Source organism: Cetorhinus maximus, chromosome 16 (genome assembly GCF_964194155.1).
Source record: "Cetorhinus maximus chromosome 16, sCetMax3.hap1.1, whole genome shotgun sequence".
Taxonomy (NCBI): domain Eukaryota; kingdom Metazoa; phylum Chordata; class Chondrichthyes; order Lamniformes; family Cetorhinidae; genus Cetorhinus; species Cetorhinus maximus.
This window is the reverse complement of record NC_135894.1, coordinates 88,054,701-88,074,542: the sequence shown is the minus strand read 5'-3', so window position 1 is coordinate 88,074,542 and position 19,842 is coordinate 88,054,701. Positions and strand designations below refer to the sequence as shown.

Here is a 19,842-nt window from a genome sequence, read left to right as displayed (position 1 = left end):
TTAGGTGTCTGCGCTGGAAAGCAGGTGGAACACACAATTGTTTTTCCATTACAAAGCAGCTGAAGATGCTAAAGGTTTTCTGGATAAAATGAAAGCAACAGCTGCCAGGTGAGTCTGAAATGTTGTCTGATTTATAATACTTGGGTTAGGGCCATTTTTTTTTTGCTGTTGCGAGTTTCCCACAAGTTAATTACAGGTGAGGAACGCCTTATGGCCTATCTGTTTATCCGGCCAAAAACATCCTCAAGCTCCCCAATCATTCCGGCATCCAATTGTTAAACGATTATAGGATTTTCACCTTACAAAGTGATGTCACAGCACAAGAAGGGGCATTTGGGGGTAAGCTGCAGGTAAGTATTTAATTTATCCTACCTATAATTTAAACCAGATCAAATAATATGTTTAAAAACTTAAAAAATAAGCTGAGTTGATTAAAGACATAAACTTTAATGTATAAACAAATAAAACAAGATTAGATACGGATTGCAGTGCAGATGCTGTGCCACAACTGCAGCTTTTGGGAGTTTGTGGAGATTCCAGACCACCACATTTACAGTTAGTATCTACATCTTGAATTTCAAGCTCAGAATTGTTGAACTGGAGACCATGATGCAGCTATTGTGGGGCATCAGGGAAGGGGAGAGTTACCTGGACACTTTGATCCAGGAGGCACTCACATGCCTTAAGTTAAGTATGATCAGGGACAGGAGGATGTGACTGAGAGTCAGGTAAGTAAGGGGACCCCAAGTGCAGTACTAGTAGAATTTTAGCCCTTGCGCTTAACCAACAGATACAAGGATCTTCATGCCTGTGTGAATGAGAGCAGAGTTTGCAGGGTGGATGAATAAACTAGCCAAGGCACTGCAATACCGGAGAGTGAAAAGGAATATGATAGTGGTAGAGGACATTATAGTCAAGGCTATCCTTTGCAGCTGTGACCAGGAGTTCCAGTTGCCTGCTGAGTGCTAGGATTAAGGATATTCCTTGTGGCTGGAGAAGAACTTGGAGTGGGAGGGGATCAAGTTGTTGCAGTGCGACTAGGAGCCATTAATATACTTACAACTAGGAATGAGATTCTGCTGAGAGTTTGAGGAGCTAGGGGTGAAATTAAAACGCAGGGTTTCGATTTTGGGGCACTGGCTCCAGCACTGGGGAAAGGAGGAACTGTTCCGTTGACATGGACTCCACTTAAACTTGGCTGGCGCCAGTGTCCTGGCAAATCAAGTAACTAGGTCAATAGATAGTGCTTTAAGCTACTGAAGGTGGGGTGTGGGAGGACTCTGAAAACAATAATTTCAAAAGCAGTAAGAACTGTCAAGGCTGTTCGAGCAGAGTAAAGATTTGGATACAAAGAAATATTCAGAGTGGGTTGGCAAGGGACAGAGCGCTTAATAAAGATAATGGAGTATTAGTGATTAAGATGAAATGGGGGCAAAATAGAAAAAAGTTAAAGCTTAGAGATAGCATTTGTGCAAAACATTCACAACCAAACAGTGAATTAATAGCATGGATAGAAATAATGGGAGACCTGTTTGCAAAGTGACCAAGCTGAGAATTAATTATTCAGATAGTCACTTGGTACTGCAGAACTTTAGTATTGCTGAAAAAAGAGACATGCTGTCAAAGCTTTTCATCTTGCACTCTTCAGGACAGATTAAATATTCCAAGATATTTGATGTTTAGAACAGATAGAAAAATAGGAAAGGAAGAGGGGTCACCTGGATAATCAAAGATGGGATAACGGCTGTAATGAGAAAGGATCTTAGTTCAGAAAATCAAGATGTAGAATCAGTCTGGTTAGAGTTAAGAAACAACAAGGGGCAGAAGCACTGGAGGAAGTAGTTAATAAACCTCTTAAAAGTAGTTATAGTGATGAGCAGGAAATTAGAAGTGCATGTAACAAGGGTAATATGGTAATCATGGGGAACTTTAATCTTTGCACAGGCTGGCCAAATCAAATTTGTAGTAACAGTGTGGAGGACAGGTTCATGGAATGCATTCAAGATAGTTTATAGATTCAGTATGTTGAGCAACCAACTCGGGAACAAGCTATTTTAAAGTAAATATTCATAAAATCATAAGAAATAGGAGCAGGAGTAGGCCATTTGGCCCCTTGATTCTGCTCCACCATTCAGTGAGATCATGGTTGATCTGATTGTGGCCCTAACTCCACTTTCCTGCCTGCCTATCATAACCCTTCACTCCATTGAAGGCCATTGTGCAATGAGATGGTTAATTAGTAACCTTGTGCAGTATGGCATAAAACAATCTGCAGTAGTTCTCCCCAGTGTAGTGGAGACCATATTGTGAGCAGCGAATACAGTAGACTAGTTTGAATAAGTATACATAAATTGCTGCTTCACCTGGAAGGAGTTTTTGGGGCCTTGGCTGATGAGAAGAGAGGAGGTAAAAGGGCGGGTGTTATACCTCCTAAGCTTTCATGGAAAAGTGCATGGGGTTTTGGGGGTGACTGAGTAGTAGACCAGGGTATCACAGACGGAACGGCCCCTTTGGAATACTAAAAGGGGAGGGGTGGCATCACGCTGATGATGATGGAAATGGTGGAAAATGATATGTTGAATATGGAGGCTAGTGAGGTGGAAGGCGGGGGCAAAGGAACGTTAGTGTGGATCTCAGAGGGAGGGTAGGATCAGAGCTGAAATGTGGGAAATGTGCAGAACTGTTTGTTTAATAGGTGTGAGGTTGAATGTCAAAGTGACACTGTTGCTCTGCACTAGTTGGGCATGTTGCATGTTGAATCTGTTAGAACTAGATCTCTCTCACCTTATGCTTAGCTGTACAGCACAGAATGTTTCCATTCTGTTTCATCTACCATTGTTCTGTGCACTTAAATATCTTATCCAACCCATATATTAATTCCTAGGCTGTCTCTCCTGAATTCACTAACCCTATTCTTTTTGGTCTCATCAACAAATTTGATCCATTTGCCATCCCCTCCTTTTGCCCTGCTTTGCAGCTCCACATAGTCATTCTTGTGCCCTTAGACATTATTACAGTTGGCCCTCATCCTGACTTTGTCTAGCATGTGCAAATTTTGAGGGCATATCAGCATAATGGTTGTGGTACTGGAAGCTCAGTGGTCGAGGGTTTAAATCCACTCTGGCAACATATGAAATTAAAATCAGTAAATTTGGTAATTTGTTGACTGTCATCAGAAGAAAATGACCATCAAAAGGACAGTTTTTGTATATTTTTATAAAACTTCACTGGTTCATTAATATCATTCATGCCTGATCGTAATTTACACGTAACTCTTAATACCCTCTAAATTAGACTAGTAAATCATTCAGATGTAAAAATGCTTTCCAAAGGTGGTACCCCAAGGCAATTGGGGGTGGGTTATAAATTCAGCTCTGCCACTGATGGCTGATTTGAATTGAATAATAAATGCAGGGATTATTTGAAATATAATGCTTTCTGGTGAGAAATTCCCAAAATATGACTGAAGATGTGCACACAAACGTGTCTAATGTGACTTTGAAGGAAAAGCCCGATAAGACCTGCATCATTGTAAGTGTTAAAGCAATAGTGCTTACAATTCTAAGAAAGATCTTCTGATATCTGAATAATCTCTCTTTATGCAGCAGCTCAATCTCGGCTATGCCACAACTACAGAGGTCAATTGCATCTTGGGAATCATTTCTATTTGTAATCAACCAGCAAATCCGTCAAACTGAGGTGAGTTTGTCTTGCATTTGTTCAAGGGTGTATCGTTACCTTGATAAATATGATTGCCAAAACAGAATAGCCAATTTGAAAAGAATGTTTACTGCATTTAGAATCACAGAAAGAGGCCACTTGGCCCATTATATCTGCGCTGGCTGAAAAACCAGCCACCCAGCCTAATCCCACTTTCCAGCATTTGGTCTATAGCCTGCAGGTTACGGCACTTGAGGTGCATATCCAGACATCTTTTAAATGAGTTGACGGTTTCTCCCTCTACGACCTTTTTGGGCAATGAGTTCCAGACCACACTCTGGGTCAAAATATTTTTCCTTATCTCCCCTCTAAACCTTCTACCAATCATTTTCAAATCTATGCCCCTTAGTCACTGACCTCTCTGGTAAAGTAAATAGGCCCTTCACATCCACTCTATCCAGGCCCCTCACAATTTTGAACATCTCAATCAAATCTCCCCTCATCTTTCTCTATTCCAAGGAGAACAACCCCAACCTATCCAACCTTTCTTCATAGCTACAATTTTCCAGCCCTGGCAACATCCTTGTAAATCTCCCCTCGTGCAGTTACATCCTTTCTGTAATGAGATGACCTGAACTGCACACAGTACTCAAGTTGTGGCCTAACTAATGATTTATACTGTTCCAGCATAATCTCCCTGCTCTTATATTCTATGCCTTGACCACTAAATGAAAAGATTCCATGTGCCTTCCTAACCAGCTTATCAACCTATCCTGCTACCTTCGGGGATCTGTGGACATTCACTTCAAGGTCCCTCACTTCCTCTACACTTCTCAGTATCCTCCTGTTTATTGTATAATCCTTTGCCTTGTTTGACCTCCCCAAATGCATCACCTCACACTTCTTTGACTTGAATTCTATTTGTCACTTTTCTGGCCGCCTGACCAGTCCATTGATATCTTCCTGCAGCCTACACCAATCCTCCTTACTATCGACTTGTGGCCAATTTTTGTGTCATCTGCAGACTTCTTAATCATTCCCCTTATATTTATGTCTAAATCATTAATATATACCACAAAAAGCAGCGGACCTAGTCCTGAGTCCTGCAGAACCCCACTGGAAAAGGTCTTCCAGTCACATAAAATCCATCAACAATTACCCTTTGTTTCCTGCCACTGAGCTAATTTTGTATTCAGCTTGCTACACTCCCCTGGAACCCATGGGCTTTTATTTTTTAACCAGTCTGCCACATGGGACCTTGTCAAAAGCCTTGTTAAAATCCATGTAGATCACATCAACTGCACTACCCTCATCAATCTTCCTTGCTACTTGCTCAAAAAATTGAATCAAATTAGTCAGACACAACCTTCCCCAAACAAATCTACGCTGACTGTCCTTGATAAATGGGCTGTCCAACAATTGCTTGCCTAGCTACTGACGCCCACATCCCATGAATTAATTTTTTTTTAATTCTGTGCCTTTCAAGTGACAGCTTAGCTTATCCTGTCCCTCAGAATTGATTCCAATAATTTTCCCACTACTGAGGTCAGACTGACTGGCCTGAATTATTCGGCCTATCCCTCACTCCCTTTTTAACAGCCATTAGCAGATCTCCAATCCTCTGGCAATTCACCTGCATTCAGTGAGGATTGGAAAATGATGGTCAGATCCTCCACAGTTTCCTCCCTGGCTTCTTTTAACAGTTTGGGGTACATTTCATCCAGCCCTGGTGATTTATCCACTTTCAAGGATGCTAACTCTCCTAATACTACTTCTCTCCCTATGTTTATCAAATCCAGTACTTCACATTCCTCTTCCTTAACTAAAATGTCTGCATTGTCCCCCTCTTTTGTGAAGACAGATGCAAAGTATTCATTAAGAACCATACCCATACCCTTTGCCTGCTCACATAGGTTACCTTTTTGGTCTTTTATGGGCCCTACACTTTCCTTACTTATCCCTTTACTCTTAATGTATTGATAAAACATCTTTAGGTTCTCCTTGATTTTGCTTGCCAATATTCTTTCATGCCCTCTGCTTTCTTAATTTTTTTTTGATTTCACCCCTCTTTCTATTCTCCTCTCGGCTTTCTGTAGCATTGAGTTCTTGGTGTCTGACATAAGCTCTCCTTTTCTGCCTTATCATACCACGTAAGCTCCTTGACACCCAGGGGGCTCTAGATTTGGCCATCCCACCCTTTTTCTTCGTAGGAACATGTTTACTCTGAACCCCTTGAATCTCCCTTTTGAATGCCTCCCACAGCTCTGACACTGATTTGCCTTCAAAGTAGCTATTTCCAATCCACTTGTGCTAAATCACTCCTCAGCTCAGTAAAATGGGCCTTGACCTAATTTAGAACTTCAACTCCTGTTTTATCATTGTCCTTTTCCATAATTATGTTAAAAATTACACTTAAAATCTGTAGATTACCCTGCATGCTGTATAAATTAATATTAAAAATGGGATAATCCTGGTGTCAGCTGACTTGATATTGTGCTTGTACCATGTATTCCCCCAATCAGTTAGTAACAAATAATGTTCAGGTTCCCTCGACATGTTGCACTGAACTGAGACTTGACCACAAGTTTTCTGTATAAAGGTTGATGGTCTTTAATGAAAAGTCAACCTGGAAAACGCTACTGATAATGTTTTGCAGCAAAGTTTTGAAAACTTATCAAGCTTGAGCAATAACGCAAAGTATTCCAATTTTACAGATACACTTTAGTTATCAGATGACTCTGGTAAAAAAGGGAACACAACTAAGCAGCCTTCCACAAGTGAATATTCCAAGCCTCCCAGCATCACCAAACTCTAACGTAAGTATTCAGTGAATTTTTTTCATAATAGTTTATACTTTTGAAACCAAACAGATGCATTCTGTCGAAGAGCCTGCATCATACCTCAGCTGTACTACAGGTAATTAGCTAGAATTGAACATCATTTAATTCAAAACCATAGGACCTTAAGGAAATGCTCTAGCTGCGGTTGTGCAGGTTTAGGATTTTAACTGCAGGATGTGTGTGTAAACTCACAAAACAAACCACTACATCCCTTAGACCTTTTTTAAATTATTGGATGAATCTTCGGAGATTGGTCCAAGAACACTGGACCATTGAACTTTTTAATAGCAACAAAGGACAAACGTGCAGATTGTCATTGACTAGTGCTATTGTGACACACAAAACACACACGGAAATACACGGTTATGCACACTAGGTGCAGTTAGATCTGCAGCAGGCACTAGATGAAGGAAAATATGGTTCCTTGGCCACCATTCTATCTTCTCTGTTGGTCTTAGCTTAATTTGCTGTAGATCATTCAGACCTTTGAGCCTGTCCCAGCATTCAGTCAGATCATGGCTGATCTGAATCTCAACTCTATTTACTAATCATACTTTCCAAACACATGACCTCCCACCTTGAAGGACAAGGGCTGCAGATCACCACCACCTGCAAATTTCCCTCCAAGCCGCACACCATCCTGACTTGGAACTATATTGGCGTTCCTTTGCTGTCGCAGGGCCAAAATCCTGGAACTCCCTCCCTAAGAGCACTGTGGGTGCAGCTACACCACATGGACTGCAGCGATTCAAGAAGGCAACTCACCGCCACCTTATCAAGAGCAATTAGGGTATGGGCAATAAATGCTGGCCTAGCCAGCGACGCCACATCCCATGTAAGAAATTAAAGCAGCTCTGTATCTCTTGATATACTTACTTAGCAAAAAAACGTTGGTATTGGACTTGAAACCGCCAATTGTCCTAGTATCCCACAGGCTTTTGGGAAAGAGAATTCCAGATTTCTTCTACCTTTTCTGAAAAGATGCTTTTTAATTTCCCATCTAAATAACCTTTCTCCTATTTTAAGAGAAAATAGCTTCTCTGCACTTACCCTATTAAATCCTTTTAGCATTATAAACACCTTAATCAGATTATCCCTCAGTCTCTACATTCAAGGTAGTATGTACAACTACATACCAGCCAAATTTGTGCAACCTGTCCTCACAATTTAGCCCTCCAAGCTCTGGTATCATTTGAGTGACTATCCTTCCTAAAGTGTGATGCCCAAAACCGTACACAATAAGCCAGATGGGTCAGACCAAGGCTCCATAGAGTTGATGCATCACGTCCTCACTTCTGTACTTAACCCCTTGAGATAAAGGTCCATTGGTTTTTTTAATTACTTTACGTGCTTGTAACTAGCTTTTAATGATTTGTCTATTTGATTCTCAAATCTCTTGCTCCTGTACAGTGCCTAGTTTCTCGTCATTCAGACAATGATCTATTGTTCTTTGCACTAAAGTGGATGACCTCACACTTGACCTCACAATTGAATTCCATCTGCCATCATTTTGCCCACTCATTTTATCTGTCTGTTCTTTGCAACTTCTGGTTGATTTAATTTAGTGGGCTATAGAAGCTGCCAGCCAAAAGTAGACTTAGAAGCAGCTTTGGGAGACAACTACAATAATCTGCATTTTATAGACTCATAGACGTTTACAGCATAGAAGGAGGTTATTCGGCCCATTGTGTCCACGCTGTTCAACAAAAACCTGACTACAGTGATCCCATTTTCCAGCTCTTGCATTTTCACACCACCATGAAGACAGCAGCAGCCAGATGGGAACACCACCACCTGGAAGTTCCCCTCCAAGCCACACACCATCCTGACTTGGAAATGTATCACCGTTCCTTCATTGTCGCTGGGTCAAAATCCTGGAACTCCCTCCCTAACAGCACAGTGGGTGTACCTACACCACGTGGACAGCAGTGGTTCAAGAAGGCACCTTCTCGAGGGCAATTCGGGATGAGCAATAAATGCTGGCAAGGCAGCTTCTCGAGGGCAATTCATCCCAATAAATGCTGGCTTAGCCAGTGATATCCACATCCCATGAACAATTTTTTTTTTAATTATTAAATTATCATTACCAAGGTATTTTGCAGCAAAAGTGATAGACTTCAGTTGAAGGCCAGTTTTAATTGGTATTTTTACAAATGTAGGGAAAGATAACTGTACCAAGTCAAATGGGCTTATGAAAGAAGTTTAAATGTGGGGGAGGAACAGAAAAGTATAGATCAGTGTTGAAAGACTAAAGGATGTGGCCAGGAATGTAGGAATCTAAAGGAAGTTGTAACGGCAGGGAAGGAATGAGGCCATGGAAGGATTTGAAGGTGGGCCAATAATTTTGAAATTGAGGCACCGGAGGATGAGCACAGATTGGGATGGTGAATGAGACTTTGTACGTAGTGCAAGTATAGTAGAGTTCAGGGTGAGTTGGAATTCATCATGTAGGGCAGTGCCCAGGAAGCCAAAAGGGGCATTTGGAAAATCTGGAAGTGACAAAAGCCTGGATGTGACTCTCAGCAGCAGCAAGTGGAGATAAGTCATGTTTTTTGAGAGAAAGCAAGTATCTGTGGTGTTGGATCTAAATATGTGTATGACTATCTGCTTGTGTTTTTTTTATTCGTTCATGGGATGTGGGCATCGCTGGCTGGGCCAGCATTTATTGCCCATCCTTACTTGCCCTTGTTCAGAGGGCAGTTAAGAGACAAACACATTGCTGGGGGTCTGGAGACCCAGACAAGGACAGCAAATTTCCTTCCCTAAAGGGCATTAATGAGCCAGATGGATTTTTACGACAATCACGTCATCATCAGGCTTTCAATTCCAGATATTTATTAAATTCAATTTCAACGTCTGCTGTGGTGGGATTCGAACCCGGGTCCCCAGAAAATTACCCTGGGGTCTTCTGGCATACCAGTCCAATGACGATACCACTATGCCACCACCTCCTTCATAAAGTGTAAAGTAACATACCATTTGAGCAACTGGGTTTAGCAAGAAAACAAAGTAGTATTTAGAAAAAAACATATTTTCATCCTGTTGACATTTAAAAATGTTTTTATTAATTCAGATAATACTGGAGAAGCGGCCCTTTGTTGATCCTGCTATTATAGCATCTTTCCCTTCGGCAAGTGAGATTTCATCTATTCCACAAGCTGGTACAACACACAAACCTCTGTCTTCTCTAATGCAAGCGGCCCCAGGAACTGCTAAAGCAACAACTAAGGCTCCACCTATGACTTCTGTGACATCCAGTTTTCAAAACCAGTCTTCCTCCAACCAAATTCAACGTGAAACCTCTTTGACAAAGCATCAGTCTGCCTGGTTACCAATAAATAATAGATCAGCAACACCTACACTACCGGAACTTGCAAACTCTGCTGATATTCAGCCTCCTACAAGCCAACCTGTGAAAACAACATCTCAGCAATCCAAGAACAGCTTTGATAAAATCATCAGCCGTCTTTTGGCCATGTTCCCCCATTATACAAGGTAAGCCTGACGCCAAATTAATCACAGTTAACAAGTTTACATGATCTTACATGAACATTTTCATAATTCTGAGCTGGGTTAGTTTAAAGCTAACTAAAAGTTGCAGGATCCTAGTTGTGCAGTAATAAGGTCAGCAGTAAGTGTTTTGTAGCTAATGCTGGACCATAGCTGTTTATTCTGCTTTTTAGGGCCAGTCTGACTAACTTCATTAAAGAAGTTCGTAGTACAAATGGTGGTTCCCTTTCTGGATTAGTATACGATGAAATAATCAATCGAGTGGCAGAACTCATCTTGGATCATCAGGACAAAACAAGGGTGAGAGTATGAAGCTTGGCATTATGTAACATAGAAATGGGAAATGTTAAATGTTTGAATAAGGTTGATTCCTATCCTGCTCCCCTAGTCTACTGCATTCGTTGCTCCCAATGCGGTTTCCTCTACATTGGAGAAACCAAACATAGACTGGGTGACCGCTTTGCGGAACACCTTTGGTCTGTCCGCAAGCATGACCCAGACCTTCCTGTCGCTTGCCATTTCAACACACCACCCTGCTCTCGTGCCCACATGTCCGTCCTTGGCCTGCTACAATGTTCCAGTGAAGCTCAACGCAAACTGGAGGAACAGCACCTCATCATCCGACTAGGCACTTTACAGTCTTCCGGACTTAATATTGAATTCAACAATTTCAGATCATGAACTCTCTCCCCCATCCCCACCCCCTTTCCGATCCCCCTTTTTCCAATAATTTATCATTTTTTTACAAATATATTTTTCTTTTCCCTCCTATTTTTAAATTTATTTCGATCTATTGTTTCATCTCCACCTTTTAGCCCATTTTGATCCCTTCCCCCCACCCCCACTAGGGCCATCTGCCACCAACTTGCCCTGCTTGCTACCCTTAATGTCCCCATTAGCACATCCTTTAGATAATATCACCACCGTCAACACCCCTTTGTCCTTTTGTCTATGACATCTTTGGCAGTCTATTCTTGGCCTCCACCTATCACTGGCCCCCTATCAAGCTCTACCTGTCCCACCCCCCTCTACCAGCTTATATTTCATCTCATTTCTATATGTCTTAGTTCTGATGAAGAGTCATACGGACTCGAAACGTATACTGTATCCCTCTCCGCAGATGCTGTCAGACCTGCTGAGTCTTTCCAGGTATTTTTGTTTTTGTTCTGGAGGAGTCGTCTATTTGGTTTAAAGGTTTACTCCTGTCGTGTGTGGGACAAGAATGTGGTGAGATAAAAGTTTGAATATCACCCTTGCCCACTATGTTCTGGACTTTTGTGTGGAGATTTAAATTAAAAACAAAACTTGTTCAATTTGATCTGCCTTCCCTTTTGGGTTATGACCAAGAATCTCGGAGCAAAACGTGCAGATTTCTATCAGCCAAGGGTCCCCAAGTCACTGTTGATAGTTACTTGCTCTACCTCGCTTCACTAATCTCCCTCTATCCACTTCAACATTCACCTCTGTTATACAGTGGCTGCCATAGATGTCAGTTTATATTACAACACCTCAGGCACTTTCTCCAGAGACCCCATATCAGAAAACTGTTCCATAGTAGGAGGGTTTTATTTTGGCTGTATGCCCCATAAACTACAAAGGTGAGTGCCAAAGGCAGTGTGTGCTCATCTTCTAACAAAGCCTTTCAGCAGCCTCTGAAGTCTTTCAGTGGAACAAGGTGTTGTGCCCAATACTATTTTAGCTGATTGTAATCATCAATCACATCATTATTATCACCTCCAGTGACTGAAAGTTTGTTATCCTGGCTATTGTCTGATCTCTAGTCTGTATTGAAGTGGCTAATCTTAGCCAGTTTGCAGCAGGGGTGCTGCAATTGGTCTCGATGCTTGTTGGAGAAATATTACACGGTATATAAAGTCGTGCAGGGAGCTGTAAGGTGGAAGTCATTGGATCATTCCGAAGCTAAAACAACTTGCATTTCTATAGCACCTTTAACCTAGTAAAATATGCCTAGACACTTCATATCAGCAAAATTTAATAGTTGGAAAGGTTTAAGTAGGGAATTTCAGAGCTTCGGGTCTAGGCAGCTGGAGCCAAATATTATTAAACTTAAGTAAAAAATATTAAACCTAATTCTGCAATGTTGTTTACTTGTGGCAGCTCCTCAAATTGTAACCAGAACATATGTGTGATATTTTAGTAAAATCAAAATTAAATGGTGTTAGTTGTCAGAATTGATTTTATTATTTTCAATGAAGAGGGTATAACAAGTTTCATGGTGCATGTATGTTTGTTTTTCCCCCATCCTTACCTTACAGTTTCCGTCTTCCACCTTTCAACAGCCAGCAACCCTGGCTCACCAAAGGCCAACCTCTGACTTTGCTGCTTTACCTGCAGCATCGAGTGAGGACTCAAGACCAAATACTCCCATAGCTGCTGGAAATGCCCGTTCACAGCCTTGGAAATCTGTCAAAGCTCAGACTACCTCACAGTGGCATGGAAACAATCCTGCAGTAAGTGATAGTCAAATATATATTTCACTACCTTCCACTATAATGGTAGGATAAGAAAAGACTTCTGATTCCTCACGCACTCTGCATAAACAAAATTCAACTATCAAATTCTTGCCCAAAATTTGTTTTAAAAGTAACAGCATGAACAAAGCACACAAGTTATTAATGTGCAAATTGACTAGCAACGAATTAGGAAGATACCCCATGAAGTGAATCGTCTTAAATTTCCTGCTGATTTGCTGCTTCATGAAAGTAGCATCTCACCCTTTTGAAGTTGCTGCATTTGCACATAAGTTCCCATTAAACTCACCAAAGCTAAACAGCTTAGGGTACCCTTTTAACAATGTTGTAATTGTTAATGATGGCCAATTAACCCCTCTTGCCCAGAAAGTGAATAATTAAAAATGTGGAGTCTCATTCCTTCAGGTTGTGAATTGTTGGCAATTTGACAATATCAAAGGTAAGTTTTTTTTTTTAAATCCTGCTTTTCCTGTCTGACTCTTTTCTTTCATGTTTTTAAATTTCTCTTTCCCTATCTGATTCAACATTTAAATCTACAGTAAAAATGCTTAATTGGAGGAGGGCCAATTTAAGTGGGTTTAGAACAGATCTGGCCCAGGTAAATTGGAATGAAAGATGGGCGGACAAAAATGTAATCGAACAATATATAGCCTTTAAAGAGATGGTTTGAGTGTATTGTGGGTACAGTCTAGGTACATTTTCATGAGGGAAAAGGTAGGGGAACAAAAACCAGAGCTCCCTGGATGGGGAAAGAGATGGAGAGTAAGACGAAGCAGAAGGAAGGGGTGTATGACATGTCAGATTGAATAATACAAGTGAAAACCAGGCTGAATTTAAGAAGTTCATAAAGTAGTGAAAAGGTAAGTAAGCGGGTCAAAGACAGAAGATAGATTAGCAGTTAACATAAAAAGGAATCCAAAAGTCTTCTACAGGAATTTAATATTAGATGAGTGCTATGAAGAGGTTTGGGGCTGATTGGGGACCAAAGGGAGACCTGTGCATGGAGGCAGAGGGCATGGTTGAAGTTCCAAATGGGTACTTTGCATCTTCTTTACCAATGAAGATGATGTTGCCAAAGCCCCAGTGGAAGAGGAGGTAGTTGAGATATTGGATAGGTTAGAAATTGATAAAGAGGAGGTACGAGAACAGCCAGGTCTACTTAAAAAGTAGATAAGGCAGTAGGTTTGGATGGAATGCATCCTAGGTAGCTGAGGTAAGTAAGGGTGGAAATTGTAGAGTTACTGGCCATAATCTTCCAAACCTCCCTAGATACGGGAGTGGTACCAGAAGATCGAAGAATTCCACATTTTACACTCTTGTTCAGAAAAGAGTGTAAGGATAAAGCCAGCAACCACAGGCAAGTTAATTTAACTTCAGCAAGGGGAAGGTTCAGAAATGATAAAGCTGGTCAAAATTGTCACCTGGACAAATGTGGATTAATTAAGGAAAATAATTCATCCTTAAGTTTTTTTGATGAGGTAACAGAGTTTATGTGGTGTATATGGACTTCAAAAGTGAAGTGCCATATTATTGACTTGCCAGCAAAGTTGAAGCTCATGGAATAGAAGGAGCAGTGAGTATGAACACATCTGGATATGAAATTGGCTGAGTGACAGGAAACAAAGCTGTGGAGAACTTTTTTTTGGGCTGGAGGAAAATATACAGTGATGTTCCCAGAGGTGACTAGGGAGACTACTTTTCATAATATATATTAATGACTTGGAGTGTACAGGGCAGTATTTCAAAACTTGCAGATTACACAAAACTTGGAAGTGTAGTGAACTGAGAGGAGAATAGTGATAGACTTCGAGGACATTGGTTGATGGAAAGGGTGACCATGTGGCAAATGAAATTTAACGCAGAGAAGTACAAAATGGTACATTTTGGTAGGAAAAATTAGGAGAGGAAATATAAACTAAGGGTACAATTCTAAATGGGGTGCAGGAACAGAGAGACCTGGGGGTATATTATAACTAGTTGAAGGTGGCAGGACACGTTAAGAAAGTTCTTAAAAAGGCATATAGGACCCTGGGCTTTATAAATAGACAGGAAATCATGGAAATACTCAGCAGGCCTAACAGCATCTGTAGAGAAGGAAACAGTTAAGGTTACAGGTTGATGACCTTTCATCATTTCCAGCATTTTCTGTTTTTATTTCAGATCTTGCAGCATTCACAGTATTTTGCTTTTACAAATAGAGGATAGAATACTATAGCAGGGAAATTATGACGACTCTTTATAAAACACTGGTTCACCCACAACTGGAGTATTGTGTTCAATTCTCAGCCCCACACTTTAGGAATGATGTGAAGACTTTTTGAGGGTGCAGTAAAGATTTATTAGAATGGTTCCATGGATGAGAGAGAGACTGGGGTTGTTCTCCTTAGAGCAGAGAAGATTGAGAGGATATTTAATAGAGATGTTCAAAATCACGAAGGATCTAGATAGCGATAAACTGTTCCCATTGGTGGACAGGTTGAGAACCAGAGGACACCATTTTAAGGTGGTTGGCAAAAGAACCTAACGGGGACATGAGGAAAATAAAGTTGATGCAATGAGTGTTTATGGTCTAGAATGCACTTGCTGAGTGTGTGGTGGAAGCAGATCGCAAATGGCTTTGAGGGGAATTGGATAATTTGAAGAGAAAAATGGTACAAGTTTGGGGGAAAGTACAGGGGAGTGGGACTAGCTGGATTTCTCCTGCAGAAAGCCAGCATGGACTCTATGGGCTGAACAGCCTCCATCTGTGCTGTAACCATTCTGTGAATTCACCGACTCTTATTTATACTCCTCAGTCCTTCCTGCATTAATTTCTCCATCTTTTAAAGGAAGTGGCTGCAGAGATAGTGGAGGCATTGGTCAAAATATTCCAGAACTCATTGGATTCCAGGAGGGTCCTAGCAGATTGGAAAACCACTAATGTGATGTCCCTGTTCTAGAAGGGAGGGAAACAAAAAGCAGGAAACTATAGGCCAGTCAGCCTAACATCTGTTGTTGGGAAAACGCTACAGTCCATTATTAAGGAAGAAATAGCAGGACATTTAGAAAAGCTTAATGCAATCAAACAGAGTCAACATGGTTTTGTGAAAGGGAAATCATGTTTGATAAATTTGCTAGAGTTCTTTGAGGATATAACAAGCAGAGTTGATAAAGGGGAACCTGTAGATGTGTATTTGGATTTCCAGAAGGCATTCGATAAGTTGCCACATAAAAGGTTATTGCACAAGATAAGAGCTCACGGGATTGAGGATTTGTTAACACACAGAAGACAGAGTCGGGATTAATGGGTCTTTTTCAGGTTGAGAAAACGTAACTGGTGGAGTGCCATAAGGATCAGTCCTAGGGCCTCAATTACTACTATCTATATAGTAATGACTTTGAGGGGGGCGGGGGGGAGGAAGCACAGTGTACTGTATCCAAATTTGCTGACGATACAAAAATAGGTGGGAGGGCATGCTGTGATGAGGGTGTAAGGAATCTGCAAAGGATTATAGACAGGTTGAGTAAGTGGGCAAAAACTTGGCAGATGGAGTTTAATATAGGAAAGTGTGAGGTCATGCACTTCAGTAGGAAAAATCAAAAGGCAGATGATTATTTAAATGGAGAGACTCCAAAAAAGTGTAGCACAGATGGATCTGGGTGTTCTTGTTCATGAAACACAAAGTTAGCATGCAAGTGCAGCAAGTAATTAAGGCGGCAATTGGAGTTTTGGCCTGTATTGCTAGGGAGTTGGAGTTTAAAAATAGGGAAGTCTTGTTACAACTGTGCAGGGTGTTGGTGAGACCACACCTGGAGTACTGTGTACAGTTTTGGTCCCCGTATTTAAGGATATACTGGCATTAGAGGCAGTTCAAAAGAGATTCACTAGGCTGATTCCTGGGACGAAGGGGTTGACGGCTAAACGGGTTAGGCCTTTATTCATTAGAGTTTAGAAGGATGAGCGGTGACCTTGTTGAAACATACAAGATTCTGAGGGTCTTGACAGGGTAGATGTTGAGAAAATGTTTCCACTAGTGGGGGAATCTCAAACTAGGGGACTAGTTGCAGAATAAGGGGACACTCATTTAAAACTGAGATGTGAAGGAATTTCTTCTCTGAGGGTAGTGAATGTCTGGAATTCTCTACCCCAGAGAGTTGTGGAGGCTAGGTCACAAAGTATTTAAAGAGGAGGTAGATAGATTTTTGAAATATCGGGGAGTTGAGGGCTATGAGGAGCTGGCACAAAAGAGGAGTTGAGGCCTGGGGCAGATCAGCCATGACCTTAGTGAATGGTGGGGCAGGCTTGAGGGGCTGAATGGCCTGCTCCTATTTCTTATATTCTTTTAATTTCATTGGTTCACCAAGGTCCCAGATGCCCTGACTGCACTATTATCAGCTCACACTTCCAGCAACTATGGTGAAAAAACACTTTTGAGGTGGAGGATACAGGGGACAAGTTTAACAGAGCACGCCCTAAAATGCCACATTCTGGTAAATTCTAACCATTGTAAATTTAAGCTCTAGCTGACTGTTCTGAACATTCAAACAGGACAGAATTTTGCTGGTAAAGTCTCCCATTTCCCTATCTAACATGATGCATCGAAACTCGTGGGGGAGAGAGTGAGGAAAGAAACATATAACACAGCTAAGGCTATTAGATGGAGCACAGTGGAAAAGATGGTTTTTAATTGGTAAGGATGGTTGTTGAAAAGTTTTCCTTATTTCTCATCATAGACATTTGATGACGAGCCATGTATTATTTGTCATGAGGATTTAACACCAGACACTATGTGTGTGCTTCAGTGCAAGCATCACTTTCATGAACTGGTAAGCATTGCTGTCAATTCATCTCATTTTTGTCATTCAGAAATTTTAATAGATGGCCTGCTTAGGTGGGAATAAAGAGGTTGAAAGAAAGAATGGGGCTGAAAGATCACCGAGCCAGATCGTTTCTGCACAGGGTGAAACCAGAAACTAATAACTATTGTTGATACAGTAAAAAATATCCTTAAATTTCCATTTTTATTGGCAAGAGGAGAGGGCAGTTGAAATTTGAAATAAAGACAGACCCGAATTTCTATAGTGCCTTATAATCAGAAACGTGCTTTTGAGTTCACTGTTGTAATACAGGAAACGTGGCAGCCAGTTTGTGCACAGCAAGGCCCCCCACAAACCACGAAGTGATAAAAGACCAGAGTATCTGCTTTAATGTAATGGATGAACGTACAAGAGGATTTGAAATGCCACAGAGCAACATAACATGTTTTTTGTGTAGTACTCTTTTAGAATTGTGACAATGTTGTAATTAAAGGCTACCATCTATTACTGTAAAGGCAAAATTACCATTCAGGTGGTAAGTTTTAAAGTGTGGTTAAGATGCGGATAGCTCATCGGAGAAGGAGAAACATGACCGCTTTTTCAGTTGGGTAAGCGTGAATGCCAAGAGGAAAGAGTTCATTCTGCAAAGCTATAATATATACAGTGTTTTCCTGATACTTTTAAAGAATGGGGGCTGAAAAAGTTGTTTAATTTAGAATACAATTTGATTTATGATGTAACTTGCAACCAAATAATCTTTGTTACCGGTTAACTGCTTGCATAGTGACCAGTTGTACCATTTTGATCAGTCTAAAAGTAGTTTGTTTATTGTGATGTTGAGCCATAATTATTTTTTTGTATAAAGTCCCATTCACTTATCACCTCTATACTCTACTGACCTGGATTAAAATCGAGGTATTGCTTGATCAAGCTCTCATGCTTGTTTTCAAGTCTTATCACATCAATGCAGGCTCTGGAAATCCCTTTTAAACCCTCTTTCCTCCTTTTAAGACAGTGCTTAAAGCCTACCTCTTTGACCAAGCCTTTGACTATCTGCTTTAATGTGGCTGAGTGTCTTTTTGCCTTGCAAAGCACCTTGGGCTGTTTATTATTGTTAAAGACATGATATAAATTGTTCCATTGTGAAATCAGTAGAATGATGATTGTGGTGTTCTAAAGATGCTTTCTTATGATTATCTTACAGTGCATCAAGCAATGGCTGAGAGAGAATAGCACCTGTCCAACATGTCGAGTTCATGCTCTCCTGCCCGAAGATTTCCCTGCACTGTCTGGAATGATAAAAAATACACAGACCTTTCATTTTTAAGTATGTTCTGAGAGAGAATCAACATGTATAATTGTTGAAGTTGTGTTGATCATTACTTTCTATAACTTTTTCATTTTATGAGGTACATGTGATTTTAGTATAGCATACAAAAAAAAGAACGTGCTCATTTAGAGAGCTGGCGCAGACACTGGTTCAAAAGGCCTCCTGTGATGTAATAATTGTGACTCCTTGTAACTTCAGGGAACTAAATGACATTCAGGTTCGATAAGAGAGGTTGTTTGTGATCTGTTAAAACTATTATTCTTCATCAGGAAATGTGAAGTTTCTTAAAGATTGTCATACCAAAGTGACAGTAATAGTGGAAACGGTTCAGCTATTCACTCTAGATCCAATCCTGGTCATGATCTCACTTCATTTCTGAAGCAGTGTGTTAAGATTACAAGGGACCAACAAGCTGAGCACGTTCTTTTTTTTGCAAATTTAAGAATATTGTAGAAATATTTAGTTAAAATTAATGATAAATCTGCTGATCTGCATCCCAGATGTGCCATATTGATTTTTTTACATATATACCAGATATTATGTTAAAAACAGTACATATTTTTGCTACAGAAGCCATTGTTGTGGGGAGTTTGAGGATAAAAAATCCTTAGAACTCCACAGGCCTGAATGTATTAAGTAATCTTGCCTTCACTCTTGGATAATCCTAGTTTGTGGCCATAGAAGTCTTTCTGGCATAATGGGTTTGTTTCGTATTGAAATTTATGTGCCAACCTTCATTAAGAATCTGTTCACCATCTTGTGGGAGATGGAAAAAGGCTACCCCCCAAATGTTAACTAAAAATAAAAAAAAAATACTGAAAATACTCAGTCACATCTGCAGAGAGTGAAAGGTTTAGCTTCTCAGGGAGAAGTTAGAGATGTGAATGGTTATAAATATTAATCTGCCTGTGTAAGAAAGATTAGAGTGGATGACATGGGTATGCAGAAAATATTTCTCAACACAGCACACCAGGTCACCTACCCTATTTTGTTATGTTGCCCTGTTGAACTACATCTGAAAGGTGATAATGTATTAAATAATCTATAAATAAAACAATAAAGTAATAATTTTGTTGCTTAAAGTGTGTTCAAAGAAACATGAAACTTAAGATGTGTGGCCTTTAGAATGTTAGTACAGTCCATATTTGAACCACTTTCCTCCTCTATTGGCAATGAACAAGATCCAATCCCCAACAGCCCCAAGCATTTTTTC

The 19,842-nt window shown here is 40.5% G+C and overlaps 1 protein-coding gene across 1 annotated transcript in view; it reads left to right on the top strand.

Moving 5' to 3' along the window:
- ttc3 (tetratricopeptide repeat domain 3) overlaps positions 1-19,697 on the top strand; it is a 120,022-nt gene extending 100,325 nt beyond the window's left edge. The window contains exons 36-43 of the mRNA XM_078560306.1: positions 5-108; positions 3,609-3,699; positions 6,375-6,476; positions 9,574-9,995; positions 10,184-10,310; positions 12,287-12,481; positions 17,216-17,308; positions 18,504-19,697. Of these exons, the coding sequence (XP_078416432.1) occupies positions 5-108; positions 3,609-3,699; positions 6,375-6,476; positions 9,574-9,995; positions 10,184-10,310; positions 12,287-12,481; positions 17,216-17,308; positions 18,504-18,626 (1,257 nt within the window). The 3' untranslated portion in view covers positions 18,627-19,697. The remainder of the gene's footprint in view (positions 1-4; positions 109-3,608; positions 3,700-6,374; positions 6,477-9,573; positions 9,996-10,183; positions 10,311-12,286; positions 12,482-17,215; positions 17,309-18,503) is intronic.
- Positions 19,698-19,842: the final 145 nt, after the last annotated feature.